A 17,833-nucleotide genomic window follows, 5' to 3' on the forward strand; every position below is an offset into this window, starting at 1 on the left:
TCTTTGATGTTTCTCCCCCTGATGAACTGAATGTTCGGACTCAAACATGCTCGACCTGCGCTCACCTCTAATCCATGTCCATTTGTTAGATGAAGCCAAAAACGTAACTTATTAAAGACCACACTTTACTAGTGTGCAGATGACTTGAGGAAACTGAACGCTCAGCATTTGATTCCTGGCATGTGGAGAAGTTTGATGCCACCCTAGGGCGGCCAGAAAAGCATGAATACAGACTTCTTGCGCTCTCGCTTAAAGTTCCGCCTGTCCCATAGACTCTATTCTATACTACGACGTCCACGCAAAGAACTGGCATGACAATTCTTTGGGCAGACGGCAGAATCTGCCTGAGCATAAAATGGAGCCTATCTGACTGGTGGAACTTCAAGCAAGAGCGCAGGCGGTGGATTCCGTAGGGTGCACATATAGCCTTGGGCTAGGTTCCCACACAGTATCTTTTTTGCAACCAAAACCAGGAGTGGACTAAAAACAAAGAAATTGAGTGGTTGGTTATTTACACAAATGGACAGTCAATCCTCCCGCTTTTTCCACACCTGGTTCTAGTGGGACCACTCCACAGAAACAGCTGACTACAAAACCCTCCTAACTCAGTGAGGTGGCAGGCTTCTACTCTTAAACCCCCTCCCCCCCTTTTTTCCCTTTCCTCTCAACCAGGCAGGAGACGTTGCAGAACCAGGAGTTTCCACAAGTCCGCTCAATACTACACTTTACCAATCACCGAAGGTCCAATACTGAAACTGCTGTGACAATTGAAGCTTTTTCTGCTGATGTGACCAGCCGTCTGTTCCAGAGCCCTGCACACAGAAGGGATCACTGATCTGTTATGTTTGATCCCCCTTTTACATCTCACTATCACATGCAATAATATACAGTAATATAGGACAGTATGGTACCCATTGATTTGAATGGACATGTTACATGTGTGGTTTCTACAGATACACATCCAAATCCTGGGTCCACAATCATGGACAGAAATACTGATATGTGAACTTTAGATACATCTGGCAGCCCCCTAGTTTATTTTCGAGGTTAGCTGCTCTACTACAGTGTGTTGCTCTATTTGTCTATAGGCTGGTTCTCAATTTTCCATGCAGCCTTAGAATCGCATCCAACTTTTGCCACCAGTTATAAAATGTGGCACGTTGCTTGAGGCTCTCTCATCTGTGCACCACACGTGACATCCTCTATGAGCCACATGACACCAAAAGTAGGAAATGGTCATAATAATGGGACTTGGCAATGTATATGTGGCTGTAAGGGATGTTCATGTGAAATGGACGGATGGAAGGGCGGCCCTACCAACTGTTATGACCCCTTCTCAATGCAAATCAGCAGAGCTAACTCTGATCCAGCAATGGAGATTTCAGCTCCAAAGCAAGCAGCATTATGAACACTGCTGTGAAGTAGGATAAGTGCTGCAGCTAAGGATCCATTTACACAGAAAGATTATCTGACAGATTATCTGCCAAACATTTGAAGCCAAAGCCAGAAACAGTCTATAAACAGACATTAGGCCCCGTTCCCACTGAGCAAAGCTAGCGGAATTCCGCGACGGAATTGTCCGCCGCGGAATGCTGTTAGACTCCCATTATGAGCGGGAGGCTATGGGAGGCGCGCGCTGCTGCTCTATACGCGCTGAAGAATGAACATGTTCATTCTTCAGCGCGGACAGGGCAGGAGCGCGCGCCTCCCATAGACTCCCATTATGAGCGGGAGGCTAACGGCATTCCGCGGCGGACAATTCCGTCGCGGAATTCCGCTAGCTTTGCTCAGTGGGAACGGAGCCTTAGGTCATAAAGGAAAACCTGAGATTTCTCCTCTTTTCAAATCCATTCCTGGCTTTGGCTTCAAATCTTTGGCAGATAATCTTTCTGTGTAAATGGACCCTAAGGTCAGGAATGGATTGCATTTGTATATGTAAAAGGCTCTCCTACATCTGGTGCCAGTGTCTGGTATGCTTTTCACTTATGTGTTTTGCTCACTGCCATCTCTTCCTCAGGCTGCATGAACCACAGCTTCTTGTGGAAGGCAGCGTGATATCATTTTACTTATCCTACAAAAAAGAAAAATGGATTTAATTTCAGTTTCATGCCTACTACATGTGGGGGCAAATGACATCATTCTGCTTTCCAGGTCCCATCGCTTTGCATACTCTGCGAGGTCAAGGAGTAGTGAAGAAAACACAGTTGAGGGATAAACTGTACACTTATTTATTAAGCTGCGTTTATATACAGATTAAAAGGGAGTATGACAAAATACATTTTGTGGTGAACGTAATCCTTAAATCTACAGTAAAGAATACAAAAATATGCCACTTTCAGAGGCAAACTAATTGCCACTCAATTCCATTCCAAGGATTACAAAGTAGTAACTTGATATAGCTTTTTTTTCTTTTCTTTTTTTTTTTTAAGACACCAAAAATAAAACAAAAAAAAAAAACAAAAAGCAAAACCTTCAATTTTTAGGACACCTGCAAAAAAAAAAAAAAAAAAAAAAAAAAGTACTGAACTCTGATGTAGCAGACTACTAAAATCTACAACACCTGTTTTTATTTATTTTATTTTTTTATGGATTTTTTTTTTTTTTTTGCAGGGGAAAAAAATGACCCCCTTCCCCGCCTAACCCCTCCCCCCAGCTCCCCACTTCTTTTACAAAATACGATATTATTCGGCTTTGCTATGGTCGGATTATATGAGAAAACTATAAACAGCAGGTTGTTGTAATGAGGGTTCCTAACATGCCAGAAAATAAGAAGTGTCCTCGACACATCCGAGTGCTCAGTGTAAATTGTAACAATAGCAAAGAATCGCTTGATACAGTAACATTGAAGTAAAGCTGGCTTTGGCATTCAATATATATTTATATATATATATATATTTATATATGTGAACTAAGAAATATATTTTTATTTTTACTTTAGAGATCTCATTTCCGATGAGCAAAATATACGCTGTATATATTGTTACTTCATATAAATATATTTCAGGAATTTTTTTTTTTTTTTTTGTCAAACAAAAAGGGCACAACATCATGTCGCTAATTGTCTACTTTTTGTGAAACTGATGCTAAGTCGACTTTCCGTAAGGCAAAAAAAAGGCAAACTGAGCCAGTGTTCCACTCTACCCCTCTGTCTCTCTATATATATACGCCAAGGTTGGACCGTTCATACTCAACGGCACTGAAACCATCGAAACCTATCAAGGCCTTCACTGAGCAACTGAAGTTAAAGGCATTTGTGAGTCAACTAAGTGACAGAGCGCATCTCTTAAAATGTAGGTAAACAAAAACTAAAAAAAAAAACATTAAAATAAAAATGCGTAGCGAAAATCCCAATCTTCACCGGTAGTGGACATTTTTTTTTTTATCTGTACATCATTCAAAGTAAAAAAAAAAAAACAAAAAACAAACCTGCCCCTTTGACATTTTGTTAGATAGCGTCACTATAGATACAGTCTACAAAATCTTTCAGAAAAGAATGAACTGCATAGAAAACTGCAAATTTCAAATTCTCTATTTTTCATAAATTAAAAGGGGGAAAAAAAGCAAAAATTAAAGAGTCTGAGCAGAAATTATTCAACTGTTTATCATACATAAGACTGCATGACTATAATACAAAGGGCGTTTTTTTTTGTCATTTAACGTTACAATATACACAGCAAGTCCGGACTAGATCGTACAATCTGAACACAGGTATAGGTACCTCTTTTTTTTAATTTTTTATTTTTCCCATGCTGTTTCTTTACAAAGCACAGACGTCCTGTAACCAAACTGTGTAGAAAAGCTGACAAAACTGGACTGTACCATGGAGGTCGGAGCAGGTGGCTTTCCTTTCTTTATGAATTGTTGCGACAATAGGGTCATAGGGTACAGGGTTTCTGTTATACAAGAGTCTGATCTATTATGAATGAGGAAACACTGACAGCAGTCATGTGAAAATCTTTTGGAGACCGTATGGAAAAGACTGATCCTTGTTTCATATGTGGAAAATTTTGTACAAAAGATATTTAGAAATGGATAAAGCCAACCAAAAAGTTACACAAATTGATACCTTTCCCCCTTTACATGCATGACTGGAAACCACTTTAATTTTAGTGGAGGGACATGGAATCGAAGGTTACCTGACACTGGCAAAGCGAGCCACACCAATGGGACAAAAATATATTAATACGTATCCTAAAATGGTAAAAATTAACTAAAAAGGTTAAAAAAAAAAGTTGAATGGAAATGGACTTTATATTATGAGATAAGGTCAGCCAAAAACCTCAAATGAGCACTGGCAGCTTTTAAGAGATCAATCTTTTAAATACCTAGTGCCAAAAAATTCTAAAATGTTATGTGCAGATCAGCGTTGCCCTCGCATAATGGGAAAGCAGACTTAAATATATAGAGAAGTCCAACTCCTAGTACAATAGACCCCAGGAATTGCTGTACATCTTAAGAGATTTTAGGATTTTTTTTCCTTTTCTCTGGATTAATGAGGCCTTTTGACCCAACCTTAAAGGGGTTATCCAGCGCTACAAAAACATGGCCACTTTTCCCCCTACTGTTGTCTCCAGTTCAGGTGCGGTTTGCAATTAAGCTCCATTTACTTCAATGGAACTAAGTTTCAAAACCCCACCCAAACTGGAGACAACAGTAGGGAGAAAAGTGGCCATGTTTTTGTAGCGCTGGATAACCCCTTTAAAAACAAAGAACTGAAACCAGTCGTAAGCAGATTTACCCAAAGTCCTTGTCTAATAATAGTTTAAAAACACTAAGAGGGCACTCACAAGTCTTAAAAATACTGTTTAAAAGTTCGCACTACTGTACTGACACAAATGCACATCTGTTTTAGTACAGTAGTGAGAGCTCTCAAACAGTTTTGTAGTTCCCAACACAATGAATGGACACTCCGAGGTTCGGTCCACAAAATACTGTCCGTACACTGAAAGTATTTTGCGTTCCTGTGAATGCCCCTTAACAACCAGAAACAAAAGTTGTGATTTATGACTTTGTTTAAAATGATTTAAAGATATTGCCATGTTTGAATCATGCTTGGTGCCAGTAGTCAAAAACAGCTGTACAGCTGCCTGGCAGTATGTTTATACATAGCATTTTCATCGTTTTTGTTTTTACTCACCATACAATTAATTTTCCTGACAAGTTTATTGGGAGACACAGTTAAGACCAAAGTGTCTGCGTTGGACAATGACAAGAATTTTTTTTTTTTAACTTGCAAACATACCATAAAACAATAACTAAACCCTTAATGTGGCCATACACTATTTCGGCAGGATGGGTTGACCATTCCATGTGGCAATCAGACAAGCCCTTCAGACACATTTGAGGACAGATAGGTTGCGCCTGTTGGAATTAAATACTTTTGTTAGTCGAATGGCAGCAACTTTGCCCCTCTCTCCCTGTTCAGAATACAGGCCAAGCCAAGTGTACTGGTGGTGGTCATGGGAGGCTGAAATTGCCACAAATCCAATGCACGTGAAAGAGGTTTCCACAACCCAATTCCCCTTAAAATATTTTGGCAAGGATTTGTGCAGTCACCATGCAAATAAGTAGTTTCCCTTATTTATGTGGATTCTATGTGAAAAAGTTGTGGATTAGACAATGGGGCCAATGGTTGCAAATTTCGAACTTCAAAAGGTCAGTCTTAGATGTGTGAACATACCCCAATGCGGCCAATCATCGCTTCTTCCATAAAGTTATGCAGAAATTTTTAAAATTGCATTTGATGCAAAATAAATTGATTCTTGCAACCACTGATCACGGCAAGGTTGTTCTAATATTACAATGACCCTATATCCTAACCATGTCCAGAATACTTGCCCAATTGAGGTAACACACAGGAGACCCCCTTAGAACCCCTTCATCTGATGTCCCATTCCTATCCTGGGGTTATGTTCTCACATATGTAAATTGATCATAAAAGAGGTTAGAAAAACATGGCTGCTTTCATCCAAAAACAGTGTCAAGCCTGATTGGTTGTGGTATTACAACTCTGCTCCATTCACATCAATTGAACTGAGCTACTGCTATAAATTAAAAAAAAAAAAAAAGCACCTATGTTTTCCTAATCCCGGACAACCCCTTAAAATTAAACAAATTCTAAATGCACATAATAAAATTATTAAAAATTCAATTCACATGAACCTCAATCGTGGGCTAAGAGCAATCCGGGTCTATATTTAACATTCTTTAATTTTAAAAAAAATGGAAGCCAAGCAATTTCCCTTAAAACCTTAAAAATGATAGAAAACTTTTAATACTCATGAATAATCGCTTTATACCTCTGACAGCCTGAATATTTTGGATGTTTGCGTGAGACACTAAAGACAAGGGTTCATTCAATGTTCGGTACAGAAATTACTGCAGAAATTTCGCTTTGACGACAGTTCCAGTTTTGTTGAAGCTATAATACAGCCAGAATCGTCAAACTCAAGAATTAAAAAAAAAATTTAAAATAATGTACGCCTTGTGTCAAAGTGCGATACTGCTACATTATTGGTTACAGACATCTATGTGCTATAAAAACAGCTTTGGTAACAATAAATTATCAAAAAAAAAAAAAAAGAAATAAAAATAATCTTTTGTAAAATTCACAGCATAATTGTGAGGCGAAAAATAAGCAGTCACATAAAATTCTGCATTTTTTGTCATTTTGTTATTTAAAAACGTTCAAGATGAACAGAAGACATCTTTGTGCAGAAGTAATGGTGGAGATACCACGTGCTGATAAAGGGGGGAAAAAAACCCGCAAAAGTTGTAAAAAAAAAAAAAAAAAAAAAAAAAGTAAATAAAAGCTGGGGGGAAAGGAAAATAAAGCAGGAAAGGACACGTGTAGCTATTTCCATCAAACGCAAACCACTATTTATCTGATCCTTCGACCATTGAGGAAGTCAGCTTTATGACACACGCAAAGTGACCTTAGAGAGAAAAAAAAAACTAAAAAAAAAATTAGTGGGTCACAAAAGTCTATGTTTTATTTTTTTTAAGAAAGGCCTCTTGAATTACCCCATTCTGTGTTTTCAGCATTAAGGACTGTCTGCAAAAACATGTCCAAGAGTGATTGCATCTGAAATGGCAGGCTCTGAGTACTTAGAGTCCAATTCCATAAGGCCAAAGGTTATCCTAACACTTAGACCTCCCCAGGACTGGCCACGACCGACCGATTGCTTTTCAGTGCACCTTAAAAAAATTAGACAGGTTGGTATATTTATTTATTTTTTAAGCTGACTGGTCTTCTACTCGCGAGACCCATGATTCCCATTTAAATGGCTGCTGTTTTGCTTCCCAAGTTCACACTAGGAGACGCTGATAACCACCACTTTGCACGTTGACTGCTCGACGTGACAACAATTTAACCGTCCCTATGGATTTTGCCAAAGGTCCTTCCTTACAGTACTGCATCTTTCTGCAACCATCTTTTTGTAAAGAAGGGGTGGGGGTAGGGGAGAGGTGCATTTGTTTTTATAACGTTGCTTTTTTTTGTTTTATTAATCATGTTGGCAACTGACTATGTTCAGTATAACTTACTATGGTTAAAATATACAAATATATATGTATGTACAAATACATATATAATTTTTATAAAATAATTGCAATACGAGTGTACAGAGTTAAATGGGTGGGGAAGGGAAGGGAGGGGGGGTATAAGGAGAAAAAGGAGAGGTGGTAACCTCGGAGCTTTCCAATAAGGTGGATTTGGACACAGCTCTAAAAAAATAAAAATTAGTTTCGACTTCATTGTCCCTTTGCAATCGTTTCAAGTTTAAAAAAATAGTCAGCTTTTCCCTGTTGTAGCGGTTAAGTGTGTTTATCTCCTTCTGATTAAAGCAGCTTTTGCACTTTGTTTTTTTTTCTCTTTTTTTTTTTTTTTTTTTTGGAAAAAAAAAAAAAAAACAAAAACGCAAAAACAAAACAAAATAAAAATTACACCACGTCTTAAAAATTAAAAGGAAGAAAAAAATAAAATTAAAAAAAAAAGGGGAAAAAAAAATAAAGTAAAACCACACAAGAAACAAACCTAAATTGAATTTAGTCACGAGCTAGCCACAGGACTTTGCTGAACACAAACTCCTGTCATGGGAGACTCTTCTCTATCGATTCCTTGCCTCATTGTCAGATGTCCCTCAGTTACATAGTGGGCAGGGCCTGTATTCGCAGAATATTGGTATGTCGGATGGCCAGCGATGCCAGTCTCTTGGCGAGGATTGGAATAGACTGTTAAATTAACATCCATAGTTCCATTCTGTCCAAAGTCCAAGGTATTAGCAGCCATGGGGCGATTTTGGTAGGCCTGATTGCCTTGGTTGCCAGTAGACGAGGAAGATGTTGAGGAAGAAGTAGTTGAGGAAGACAAAGATGTCATGGAGTGGTGGCTGTGCCCAACATCCATAGAATCTTGGGTGGAGGAGCTATTTGATGGAGAGTTGTAGATCCTGGACCTTGTCCGGCTACCCAATGATTGCTGTCCATGGTGGTGGTGGTGATGATGGTGGTGATGACCACTATTCCCATGATGATGTGGTACATTTTGCTGTGAAGGGGGGACATGAAATGTGGTTTCTTGGACTGGGTGGGTTTCAATGGTAACTTGTGTGGGGGCTTCAGTGACAGTCCAACCCACTGGTGGAGGAAACGGTTGTCGAACCTGAAACGGCAAAGGGGTTACACTATAATTCTTTGTAGTTAAATGTGTGCAGGTTTCTTGGTTTAGACATTTGGGATCTGATTTGGACTTCTAGGAAGGTTATAGATAAAGATTATAAGACTGATCTGCATGTGAACAAAAGATTACTAGAGATGAGTAAACACACTAAGTTCAGGTTTGCGTGAAACCAAATGCTCAGTTTTTGAACCCCAGTAAATGGATGCAGCCCTAGAGGGATCTGTGGCAAAGTATTCAGGTTTGCATCAACCCAAACTTCACGTTCGCTCATCTCTTTTCCTAACTGATTGTGCCAACACTAACTGTAGTACATAAACAAGGGGAGGAGAAAGGTAAGGTAAAGAGGTGTATTATCCACCATTTAGTGCTAAAATTCATGGCTACAAAAGATGAATGCAACTCGAGTACACAGACTGTATGCATATGTGGGGGATATTTATCAAACATGGTGTAAAGTGAAACTGTCCCAGTTACCCCAAACAACCAATTATATTTCACTGTTCATTTTCCAAAGTGTCTATGAGGAATGAAAGGTGGAATCTGATTGGTTGGTAGGGGCAACTGAGCCAGTTTCACTTTACAATATGTTTGATAAATCTTCCCCTATATTTTCTCAGACTCCCTAGTTCTGCATCCAACTTCTTCAGTCACCGATAAGTAAATGCCGAATAATCAGAATAATCAGATTTAAGCATGCTCAAGTTCCACATCTTTTTAGCACAAATGGGTGTAGCTGCCATTTACACACACACACACACACACACACACACACATATATATCAGTGTTTCCCAAACTATGGCTGTCCAGCTGTTGCGGAACTACAACACACTTCACGCCCTGAAGCGCTCAGCTGTCAGGACATGATGAGGCTGGTCAGACAGATCGGAAAACACTAAATTATAGCATATTCTACAATCTGTTTCTTTACAAGAGCAAAATCTAAGCTTGCGGTTGTTACTCACCTGAGGACTGTGTGTCTCACAATCCATAGCTTGTACAGCAGCAGTAAAATGCCCTCCGCTATGTCTGTGCTGATGAGTCGGATCAGACCTCGCTCTTCCACTGTTACTTGTCCCAGAAGAGCCACCTGGTAATCAAAAGTTAAAAAATTTTAGGGTCAATCTCAGGGAAAGTGAAAACTTGCACATTTCTTTCTTGTCTGACATCTGCGTCAAAGCTAAGAGTCATATTGACCTGAATGAGAACCATCAATTTTATTTCCCATTCAGATTACAACTGCGTAGCAGAAAACCCTGACTGTCAATAAGCAGCAACCTGGTGGGACCGAACCTCATGCCAACTCATGGCGTCAAGGCAGAAGTGATGTGATCAAAGCCTTACCAAGCTGTCTATTCTGCAAAACACATCCTGGAAAAGAAATAAGATGCACCAAAGCACGGAACACAAGACTGATCATGTATGATTAACAAAGACTGCAAATCTCTCTCCACTTATACCTAAAGCCGCCTTTTCCATGTTGCCTCTGACAGCAGTCGATCTTCACATCACCCAACAGATTGAGAGTACTCAAGGTGGATACATGGCTGAAAACAGAGCTCGGCTAAAACTAGGGGGAAAGCATGACTACATTTTTCCAAAATGTGCAGTTCTTGTTCATATATTCTGCACTGGTTTTGTCTTACAGATACAAGCTATACCTTTGTTTCAGAAAAGATCTCTCCTCCTCTTACAGAGCAGGAGGTGAGCAGATCGATACATAGTATCGTGGGAAAAGATTCAGTATAAATAGTTATTTATTGATGTGGCCTTACTGTGGGCGTCTGACACCATATTCAATGTAACAGGTTCCCTCTGATTGACACTCACTTGTAAATAGAGCATCTATTTCACCAGACTGCACAGATTGATATCAAAACTACTGAAAAAATGACAATTCTGTCACCAAGTAACATGCCTTGCCATAACTCCAGCTGGGAATAGCTTTAGGCAGTGATCTCTAATCTGCAGTATTGTGCTGTGAACAAACAACAATCCCCTTAATGTCCTCAAAGTCTTTGTGGTCAGGGCATGCTGTAAGTTGTAGTTTGGCAGCTGCCAGCGTACTACTGGTAGGGGGAACACAGATCTAAGAGCACCATGCCTAACTAAAAACTAAACAGGAAGCAGCGTGCAAATCTGCAGTGCGAATGGAGCCTTAGAGTGGCCATACACCTTCAATAACTCTAATGTTCATGTTCAGCATATGTGTGTTCTCTATAAGGAGGGGAAAGGTAAGCCACAGCCAGGGAGCTGTCAGCGGCTTATCTCTCCAAGACCAAAGGAGTTGGGTAGTGAAATTCAATCATGTCTGACCCGTCTCCACTGATTTCATTGGCAAGTGGCGGGTTCGTCTCCCAGAAGTGTTTGGGGACTAGGGCTAGGCGGTATACCGCAAAAATACCGATACCACCACTGGCGTCGGTTAACCGACCTCAACTGTGCCAGGATGGTATCTGCAGCATTTTCCCTCCCCTCACCTGGCGGCTGCATGCTCTTCACCCCTCATTTAGGCTTCCTTGCATCCCTCTTCCTCCGCTGCCTGGCCAAAACTATTCTGCTGTCTGTGACAGCAGAACAGCATGTGACAAAGATAGATAGAATATATACAGATAGATTGATTGATAGATAGGAGATAGATTGGACTTCTATCTCCTATCTATCAATCTATCATCTATCTATAATATATCTCCTCTCTCATATCTATCTATACATCATCTATCTCCGATCTTTATAAAAATCTATCATAGATAGATCGATAGATCGATACGAGAGAGGGGAGATATATTATAGATAAATGATATACAGATAGTAGATTGATACAGATAAATAGGACTCCTATCTATATATAATCTATGTATAATATAATATATCCCCTCTCTCTCATATCTATCTTTCAATAGATAGAATATGGGCAGCACTGTGGGTGCCAGCAGACAATCCTAGACCTTGGATTAAATCAGCTAGTAAAAAATACTCTGCAGCACTCCGATGGTAGTACAAACGTGAAAATGTGGATTTATTCCATTTAATGATGTGCAGCAAACTTTATGAGTAAACCATAGGGTTTTGGTGTCTCCTACACAATTCTCAAGTGCCACTTGAAAAAGGCATAGGAGACGCCAAAACGTTGTGTTATAAATGGGTGTGTTTTTCAAAGGGGCGTGTCATAATCATTCAATGTATCGTTACCGCGGCAATATGTACGATTAACCGGGATATTAATTTAGGCCATTATTGCCCAGCCCTAATGGGGACCTTTAGAATAACTACTGCTGCTATACAAAAGTATAAAGTATATATAGCAATTTACTGCTGTATAGCAAAGAAATGTAAAAGCTTCAACAGGTGCAGCATATACCAGATATATAATATATACACAGGCATGCAATTTTATGGATATATACTGTACCTCAGTGAGTTATATGCAGCAGTGTCACCAAACTAATAAAATAGAAAATCAGGACAGCACCTGCCATTTTTTCCCCCATTAAAAAAAACAAAAAAAAAACAATTTGCCAATGCTCACACACGGTGGACAGAAACTTCTGTGATAGTCCCATTCATCTTAATGAGGCTTGCAGCAATCCACAAATGTGCAGAGACAACCCCACTTACACAAAGGGAAAATAGATTTATTACAGCAAAAATTTTAACAGGTTTGCTGAGTCCATTATAGCCTACGGAGGGGGGAGGGGCCAAGGGGGATCAGCGAGCAGGGAAGCCAAAGAAGCAGCTGCATAGTTTGCAGACTGCTTGGGCACATTAAACGTTGGATTTAGAGGTCAGAAAGTTCTGTGTTAATTTGTGAACTTGGTGAGAGAAGATGGCAGGATATTGTGTTTTGCAGTGCTACCTTTTTTTCCTCTTTGTGTTCACTCACCGCCCTCTGCCCCTCCCCTCTCTATAGAGTATAAGTGACACAGAAATCCTGCATCTTCTGAAGTGAAGGGGGAGGTAGGAAAGCTTTTGGAGTACAGAAGGAAACTCTTTTGCTTAATAAAACCTATTATAGAGTTTCTTAAAATCGCTTGTACTTTTGATTTCTGAAAAATGTCATTTAAATTTAATGTTATGCTTTCAGTCCTTACTGCTTATAATGCAGTTCACAAATATATTGTAGGCGGTAATTCTCAGCAAGAGAATTGGTTTAGAGAAACTAAAATCAGGAAAGAACCCTTTAAAGATTTACTCAGGAGGAACAATAAAGTGTTTACAGATTTGTAAATGACTTCTGTTCACAAATGTGAGTCTGTATAACTTTCTGACACTGGTAAATTTGAAGACACCAGCTGATTAACTAATACATAATGTTGCATTCCATTCCAGGTGACATTTTGCTGTGGAATTAAAGCATCTTAGGGCCCTGTAAGTGTATTTACTAGAGATGAGCTCAAGTAAAGTCTGATTGTTCGGCATTTTTTAATACCGGTGGCTGAAATTGGCTGAACATGGATAATGCCTATAGCTGTATCCATGTTTTCCAGGACTCCATCCAACTTCTTTAGCCACCTGTAATCAAATGCCAAACAATCAGACTCTAGTTGTGCTTACCACTGACGTTTAGATCACCAACTAGTGCATATATTGGAGCAAACACACCAGAATGGTGAAATCTGGGAAACTCTTAACATTTATAATGGCCCAGATTTATCACAGACAAAAATCAGACACATTTTTGTCTCAGACAAATAGCAACCAATTACAGTCCATTTTAAGAAATGAAATCTGCCGTCACTGCAGTTAGGTTACCTGAGCTAGACGATGTGCTTGAGGTGGTTCCTGACGATTGGGACTGTTCCATAGCTGGACTCGTAGATACACTATTACTTGTGTTTGTACCTTCGTCAGCAGTCTTCTTAAAGAAACTATGTTGCAGAGCATAGTATGGTTGAATCCGTGTCTTAGGATCATAATCTAGCATCCTTAATATGAGGTCTTTAAACTTCAAGTAGTCCGCTACAGTGTGACCTGATTCCCCTGCACGTCGACCTCCTGGTCCTCCAGTTTCAACTCCAAGGATATTATGAAGTTTCCGGGATCCTGGTGGTTTGTATTCCTGTAAAAAGAAAGCAATAAACATTGTTGATTTAACTCACTACAGAAGCAAACAAGAGAGGATATTCAGCATTTACCAGCTCTATCAAAGGATCACTGAATCCACGATATATAACAGGGAGGCAAGTATATTAAACTGATACTGTTATTCCCCTTGCTCTCGCTTCACTTAATCAGTGGACAGTGGGGGGTGACAGTACTGAATGAATAGAGTGCAAACATATTGAGTGCTACATTCACTGCAAGGATCAGGATGCCTAACAGTCAGCTTAAAAGAGATAGGAATATCCCTTTAATATTCTGCAGCTGCAGTAGAAGTACATAGCATTTTCACAACAAAATGAACATGTAGTGGATTTCATGCTTTTTCTGTATTCTTTCTTAAAGTGTATCATTTAAGCAAACTCCTAACATGTCATAGCGATATGTCAAAAGTTTGTATCTGTGGGGATCCAGATTCTGAGACCCACACCAATTGCTAGAACAAAGGGAAAGAAGCACTTAGAAGTTTGCCCTCTGGTACTTAATCTTCGCTATAACTGCTAAACTAGCAGCTGACGGAATTATAATATAAGATGATGGAACTTTCATCTACTGGAAGCTCCAGAGACTTTCATTCTAACCATAGACTGCTTGTCTCAGTAGTTATAACAGGTGAAGGGGCGGAGTGCAGACTGCTTAGCGCTTCTGCCCCTTCATTCAAGTGATCAGTGAAGGTCTTAGTATGACATATTGCTATGTCACGTCAGGAATTTATTTAAAATGATACATACCCTTTAAAGGAAAATTTCTAGGATATGTTATGTTTGCAAAACATCTGCAGGTGTATTCTACTGTAAACTACTGCAAAGCTGTGGGTTCAGAATCCACACCACAAACCTGCCTTTTCTGAACCTACCCCAAGGGGCAACAGATCTGGTTCACTTACCTTTTTTCCATCTTTGGTCTTCTTTAAGTTCCAAGTGCCGTCTGGCATCTTCTCAAAGAACTTTCTGGCTTTTGGTGCTTGGTCGAGGATGTGAGCAGATGGTATTCCTAAAACTTCCACAATTTTATTCATCTGGTCGACCTAGTGAAGGAAGAGCAATTACTGTCAACTGCAAAAATAAAGGATAAATTCCACCAAGCATCATGTTATCTACTAAACTAGTCCTTAAAGTTATTTTCAGACAGACTCAGTCTTTCAATATAATTGCTGTAAACTGAGACTTTTTAAAGGGGTACTCCAGCTGGGACACTGTCACCAGCACTGACACCCACATCCAACTGCTACGGTCCCTCTTTCTCCAGCAGCTTCTTGGTTTGAGACGGGCTTTGAGATGTGATGTTGGCACAACCGCTCAGCAGTTCAGTGGCTGTAGCGGGTCCCGCCTCTGCTGCTGAATGGCTGAGCGGGCCTGACAATGTCACATCTCAAAGCCTGTCTCAAACCAAGAAGCTGCTGGAGACAGAGGGATCGTAGCAGCTGGATGTGGGCGTCAGCAGCAAGTGTCACCAGGAAGTGGCTGGAGAGCGTAGCTGATGGATGAAAATGAAAAAGTGTCCCAGTGAGAGCTCCCCTTTAATTTTGGTGCATAGCCAGCTTTGGCTGTTCATAAATGATGAGAATCGTAGTTTAGCAATAGCTGAAGGGTCACATGTTTTACACCTGTGTGCTATAGTATCCACAGGAAGTCACTCCATGTGGCTAATCCGCTTTTCCACATGATACTGCACAAACAACAAGCATGCAGCAGACTTTAAAATCTGCAGCACAGTCCTTATTCCATATAGATGTAGTCACTTGTACTGGATTAACAAAGCCTTAATTAAAGCAAGAACACCTACCCCACACCTAAATTGAGTAGGGAAACCTACATCTCAGATTATTTGTGCACCAATATATCCTCACAGTGTAACTAACATTTCTTACTGGTGGAAGGATATGCCTTCGGCATGTCAGTTCGCGAAATAAATTCATTTGGCAGTGCCATTGAGTGTATACACTCACAAATGCAGTCAACTGTGTTGTGGATGAATTCCACTAGCAAGAAATGATAAATACACTTAAAAAGGATTCTGCCAGCCCTGTCAGTGGGCCAGAACCCGCCCTACCCTGGGATACAGCGCGGGATACTTACCCTCTCCTTGTGGTCCCAAACCAGATGCCGGTCCCATCGCATTGAAAGCATTGCCATGCTCATTATGAAAATGAGCAGAGAAGAGTCCGATGCCCACAGGAAATCACTGGAGCAGTGATTTCCTATGGGCATCAGACTCATCTCTACTCATTTGCATAATGAGCACAGCAATGCTTTCAATGCGACGGGACCGGCATCTGGATCGGGACCACAAGAAGAGGGTAAGTATCCCCCGTTATATCGTGGGGTAGGGTGGGTTGTGTCCTGCTGTCAGGTTCCCTTTAAAGAAGTTAACTAACCTGTTAGAAAAAGAAAAATAGCTTATCTTCAGGACAGACTATCAATTTTGGGTGGGGGAATAACTCTTGGCAATCCAACCAATTAGTTGTAGTTGAATGGAATACAAGGCTCGTGTAAGCTCTGCATCCTCTTCAATATGCATGGCTCATCATCCTGTCCATTGCAGAATTTTATTAGTGGAGGTGCAAGTAACTAAGGTACTGCCCCGTTCATGTAAATGCTGCTACTGCTACTTTCAATAGGCTCTCAGTAAATATTCACTGACATGGAGACCAACAGGGCATATTAAACCTTGAACTATCTAATGCAAAAATTCTATAAAAAAAAAAAAAAAAGTTGTAGCATGACCCAGTTTTGTCACTTTAATGGTCTAGGCCTGTTAAAAAAAAAAAAAAAAAATTAAATGTTCTAAAGCTCAAGACGCTTGCCTTCTGTTGCAAAACAACTGCTGCCACTGGGCTCTCAGATTGGAGCTGTAGTGCTGCAAAACTAGGAGAGGCGAAGGATGAGAAACACTGCTCTAAGAACTGACAATTTCATTCTCATAACCCTTGTGACGATGAAATCCTCATTTACACTGTGCTTCAGTACCTCATCAGTAAAATTGCACTGCTGCACACACAGGGGTAGCAGACTGCCCTCTTGTGGTTCATAGGGTTTAAAGCATGTGTGTAACAAAGTTTTATTCACTAATAGCAAGTAGAACATAGAACAAAACCCCTCGAAGGGTGTCAAATACTCTACAAGTCCGTGGGGTGAATGTGTTTTGCACAGTTACCGCGTGGCAATTCACTAGAAAGCAAAAGAGGTGAACGAATCCCCCTATAGGGATGCATATAATGTTGACACTTTTCTTACTTCGTTGGCTCCGCTGAAGAGGGGCTCTCCAGTATGCATTTCAACTAAAATGCAACCGAGGGACCACATGTCAATCGCAAGGTCATAAGGCATTCCCAGTAAAACCTCTGGAGACCGGTAAAAACGAGACTGAATATATTGGTATATCTGTGGGCAGAAAAAGAGACATCCCATATTAATGAAGCTTTGCCTAATGCTTTAATAGCAGCATTAAGTCTTTTTAAGAAGCACTTACCCTTTGCCCTAGCTGGCACGAGCTTCCAAAATCAACAATCTTAATGGCGCTTCGCTTGGGATTACAGAGCAGGATATTTTCAGGCTTTAGGTCACAGTGAATGATACTAAGTTCAGGAGTAGCCAGGAATAGTAGTGCAGTGCACATCTGCTGTGCAAACTTTCGTGTCAGGTTTAAAGAAACACCACGGAAGTTGGTGTTACGTAGTAAGTCGTAGAGGTTGTATGAAAGCATTTCAAACACGAGGCAGAGGTGGTTTCGGAACATAAAATGTCGCTTTAAATGCACTGAAAGAATAAAAGAGCAAAAATCAAAAAATGTTAGAAATCTTAGGGAGACTAATGTCTTTTTTTCTACCAAGCTTTGTGTACTGTCACCTTGCGTACGGCTGTCTGACACTAACGCTTTATACAAACCTGTCTCCATGGTAACAGAGAGCAAACAAACCATACATAGCTTGATCATGCAGTCCCTAACTTTATATTAACATGCATTTAAAAGTTAGAAGTAGGTGTGGTAGACTACACAGGATTTACTTCTTGTCTGTTACCATGGAGACACACAGGCCAACCCCAGAGCTGTAT

The 17,833-nt window shown here is 40.2% G+C and overlaps 1 protein-coding gene across 2 annotated transcripts in view; it reads right to left on the reverse strand.

Moving 5' to 3' along the window:
* Nucleotides 1–8,030: 8,030 nt before the first annotated feature.
* The window catches only part of DYRK1A (dual specificity tyrosine phosphorylation regulated kinase 1A), a 70,550-nt gene continuing 60,747 nt past the window's right edge, over nt 8,031–17,833 (reverse strand). For both annotated transcript variants that reach the window (XM_069944657.1, XM_069944656.1), the window contains 6 exons: nt 17,250–17,536; nt 17,015–17,161; nt 14,665–14,805; nt 13,431–13,737; nt 9,644–9,768; nt 8,031–8,662 (listed from right to left, as the gene is read on the reverse strand). In XM_069944657.1, the coding sequence (XP_069800758.1) occupies nt 8,051–8,662; nt 9,644–9,768; nt 13,431–13,737; nt 14,665–14,805; nt 17,015–17,161; nt 17,250–17,536 (1,619 nt within the window). In that variant the 3' untranslated portion in view covers nt 8,031–8,050. The remainder of the gene's footprint in view (nt 8,663–9,643; nt 9,769–13,430; nt 13,738–14,664; nt 14,806–17,014; nt 17,162–17,249; nt 17,537–17,833) is intronic.

Source organism: Dendropsophus ebraccatus, chromosome 11, assembly GCF_027789765.1.
Source record: "Dendropsophus ebraccatus isolate aDenEbr1 chromosome 11, aDenEbr1.pat, whole genome shotgun sequence".
NCBI lineage: Eukaryota > Metazoa > Chordata > Amphibia > Anura > Hylidae > Dendropsophus > Dendropsophus ebraccatus.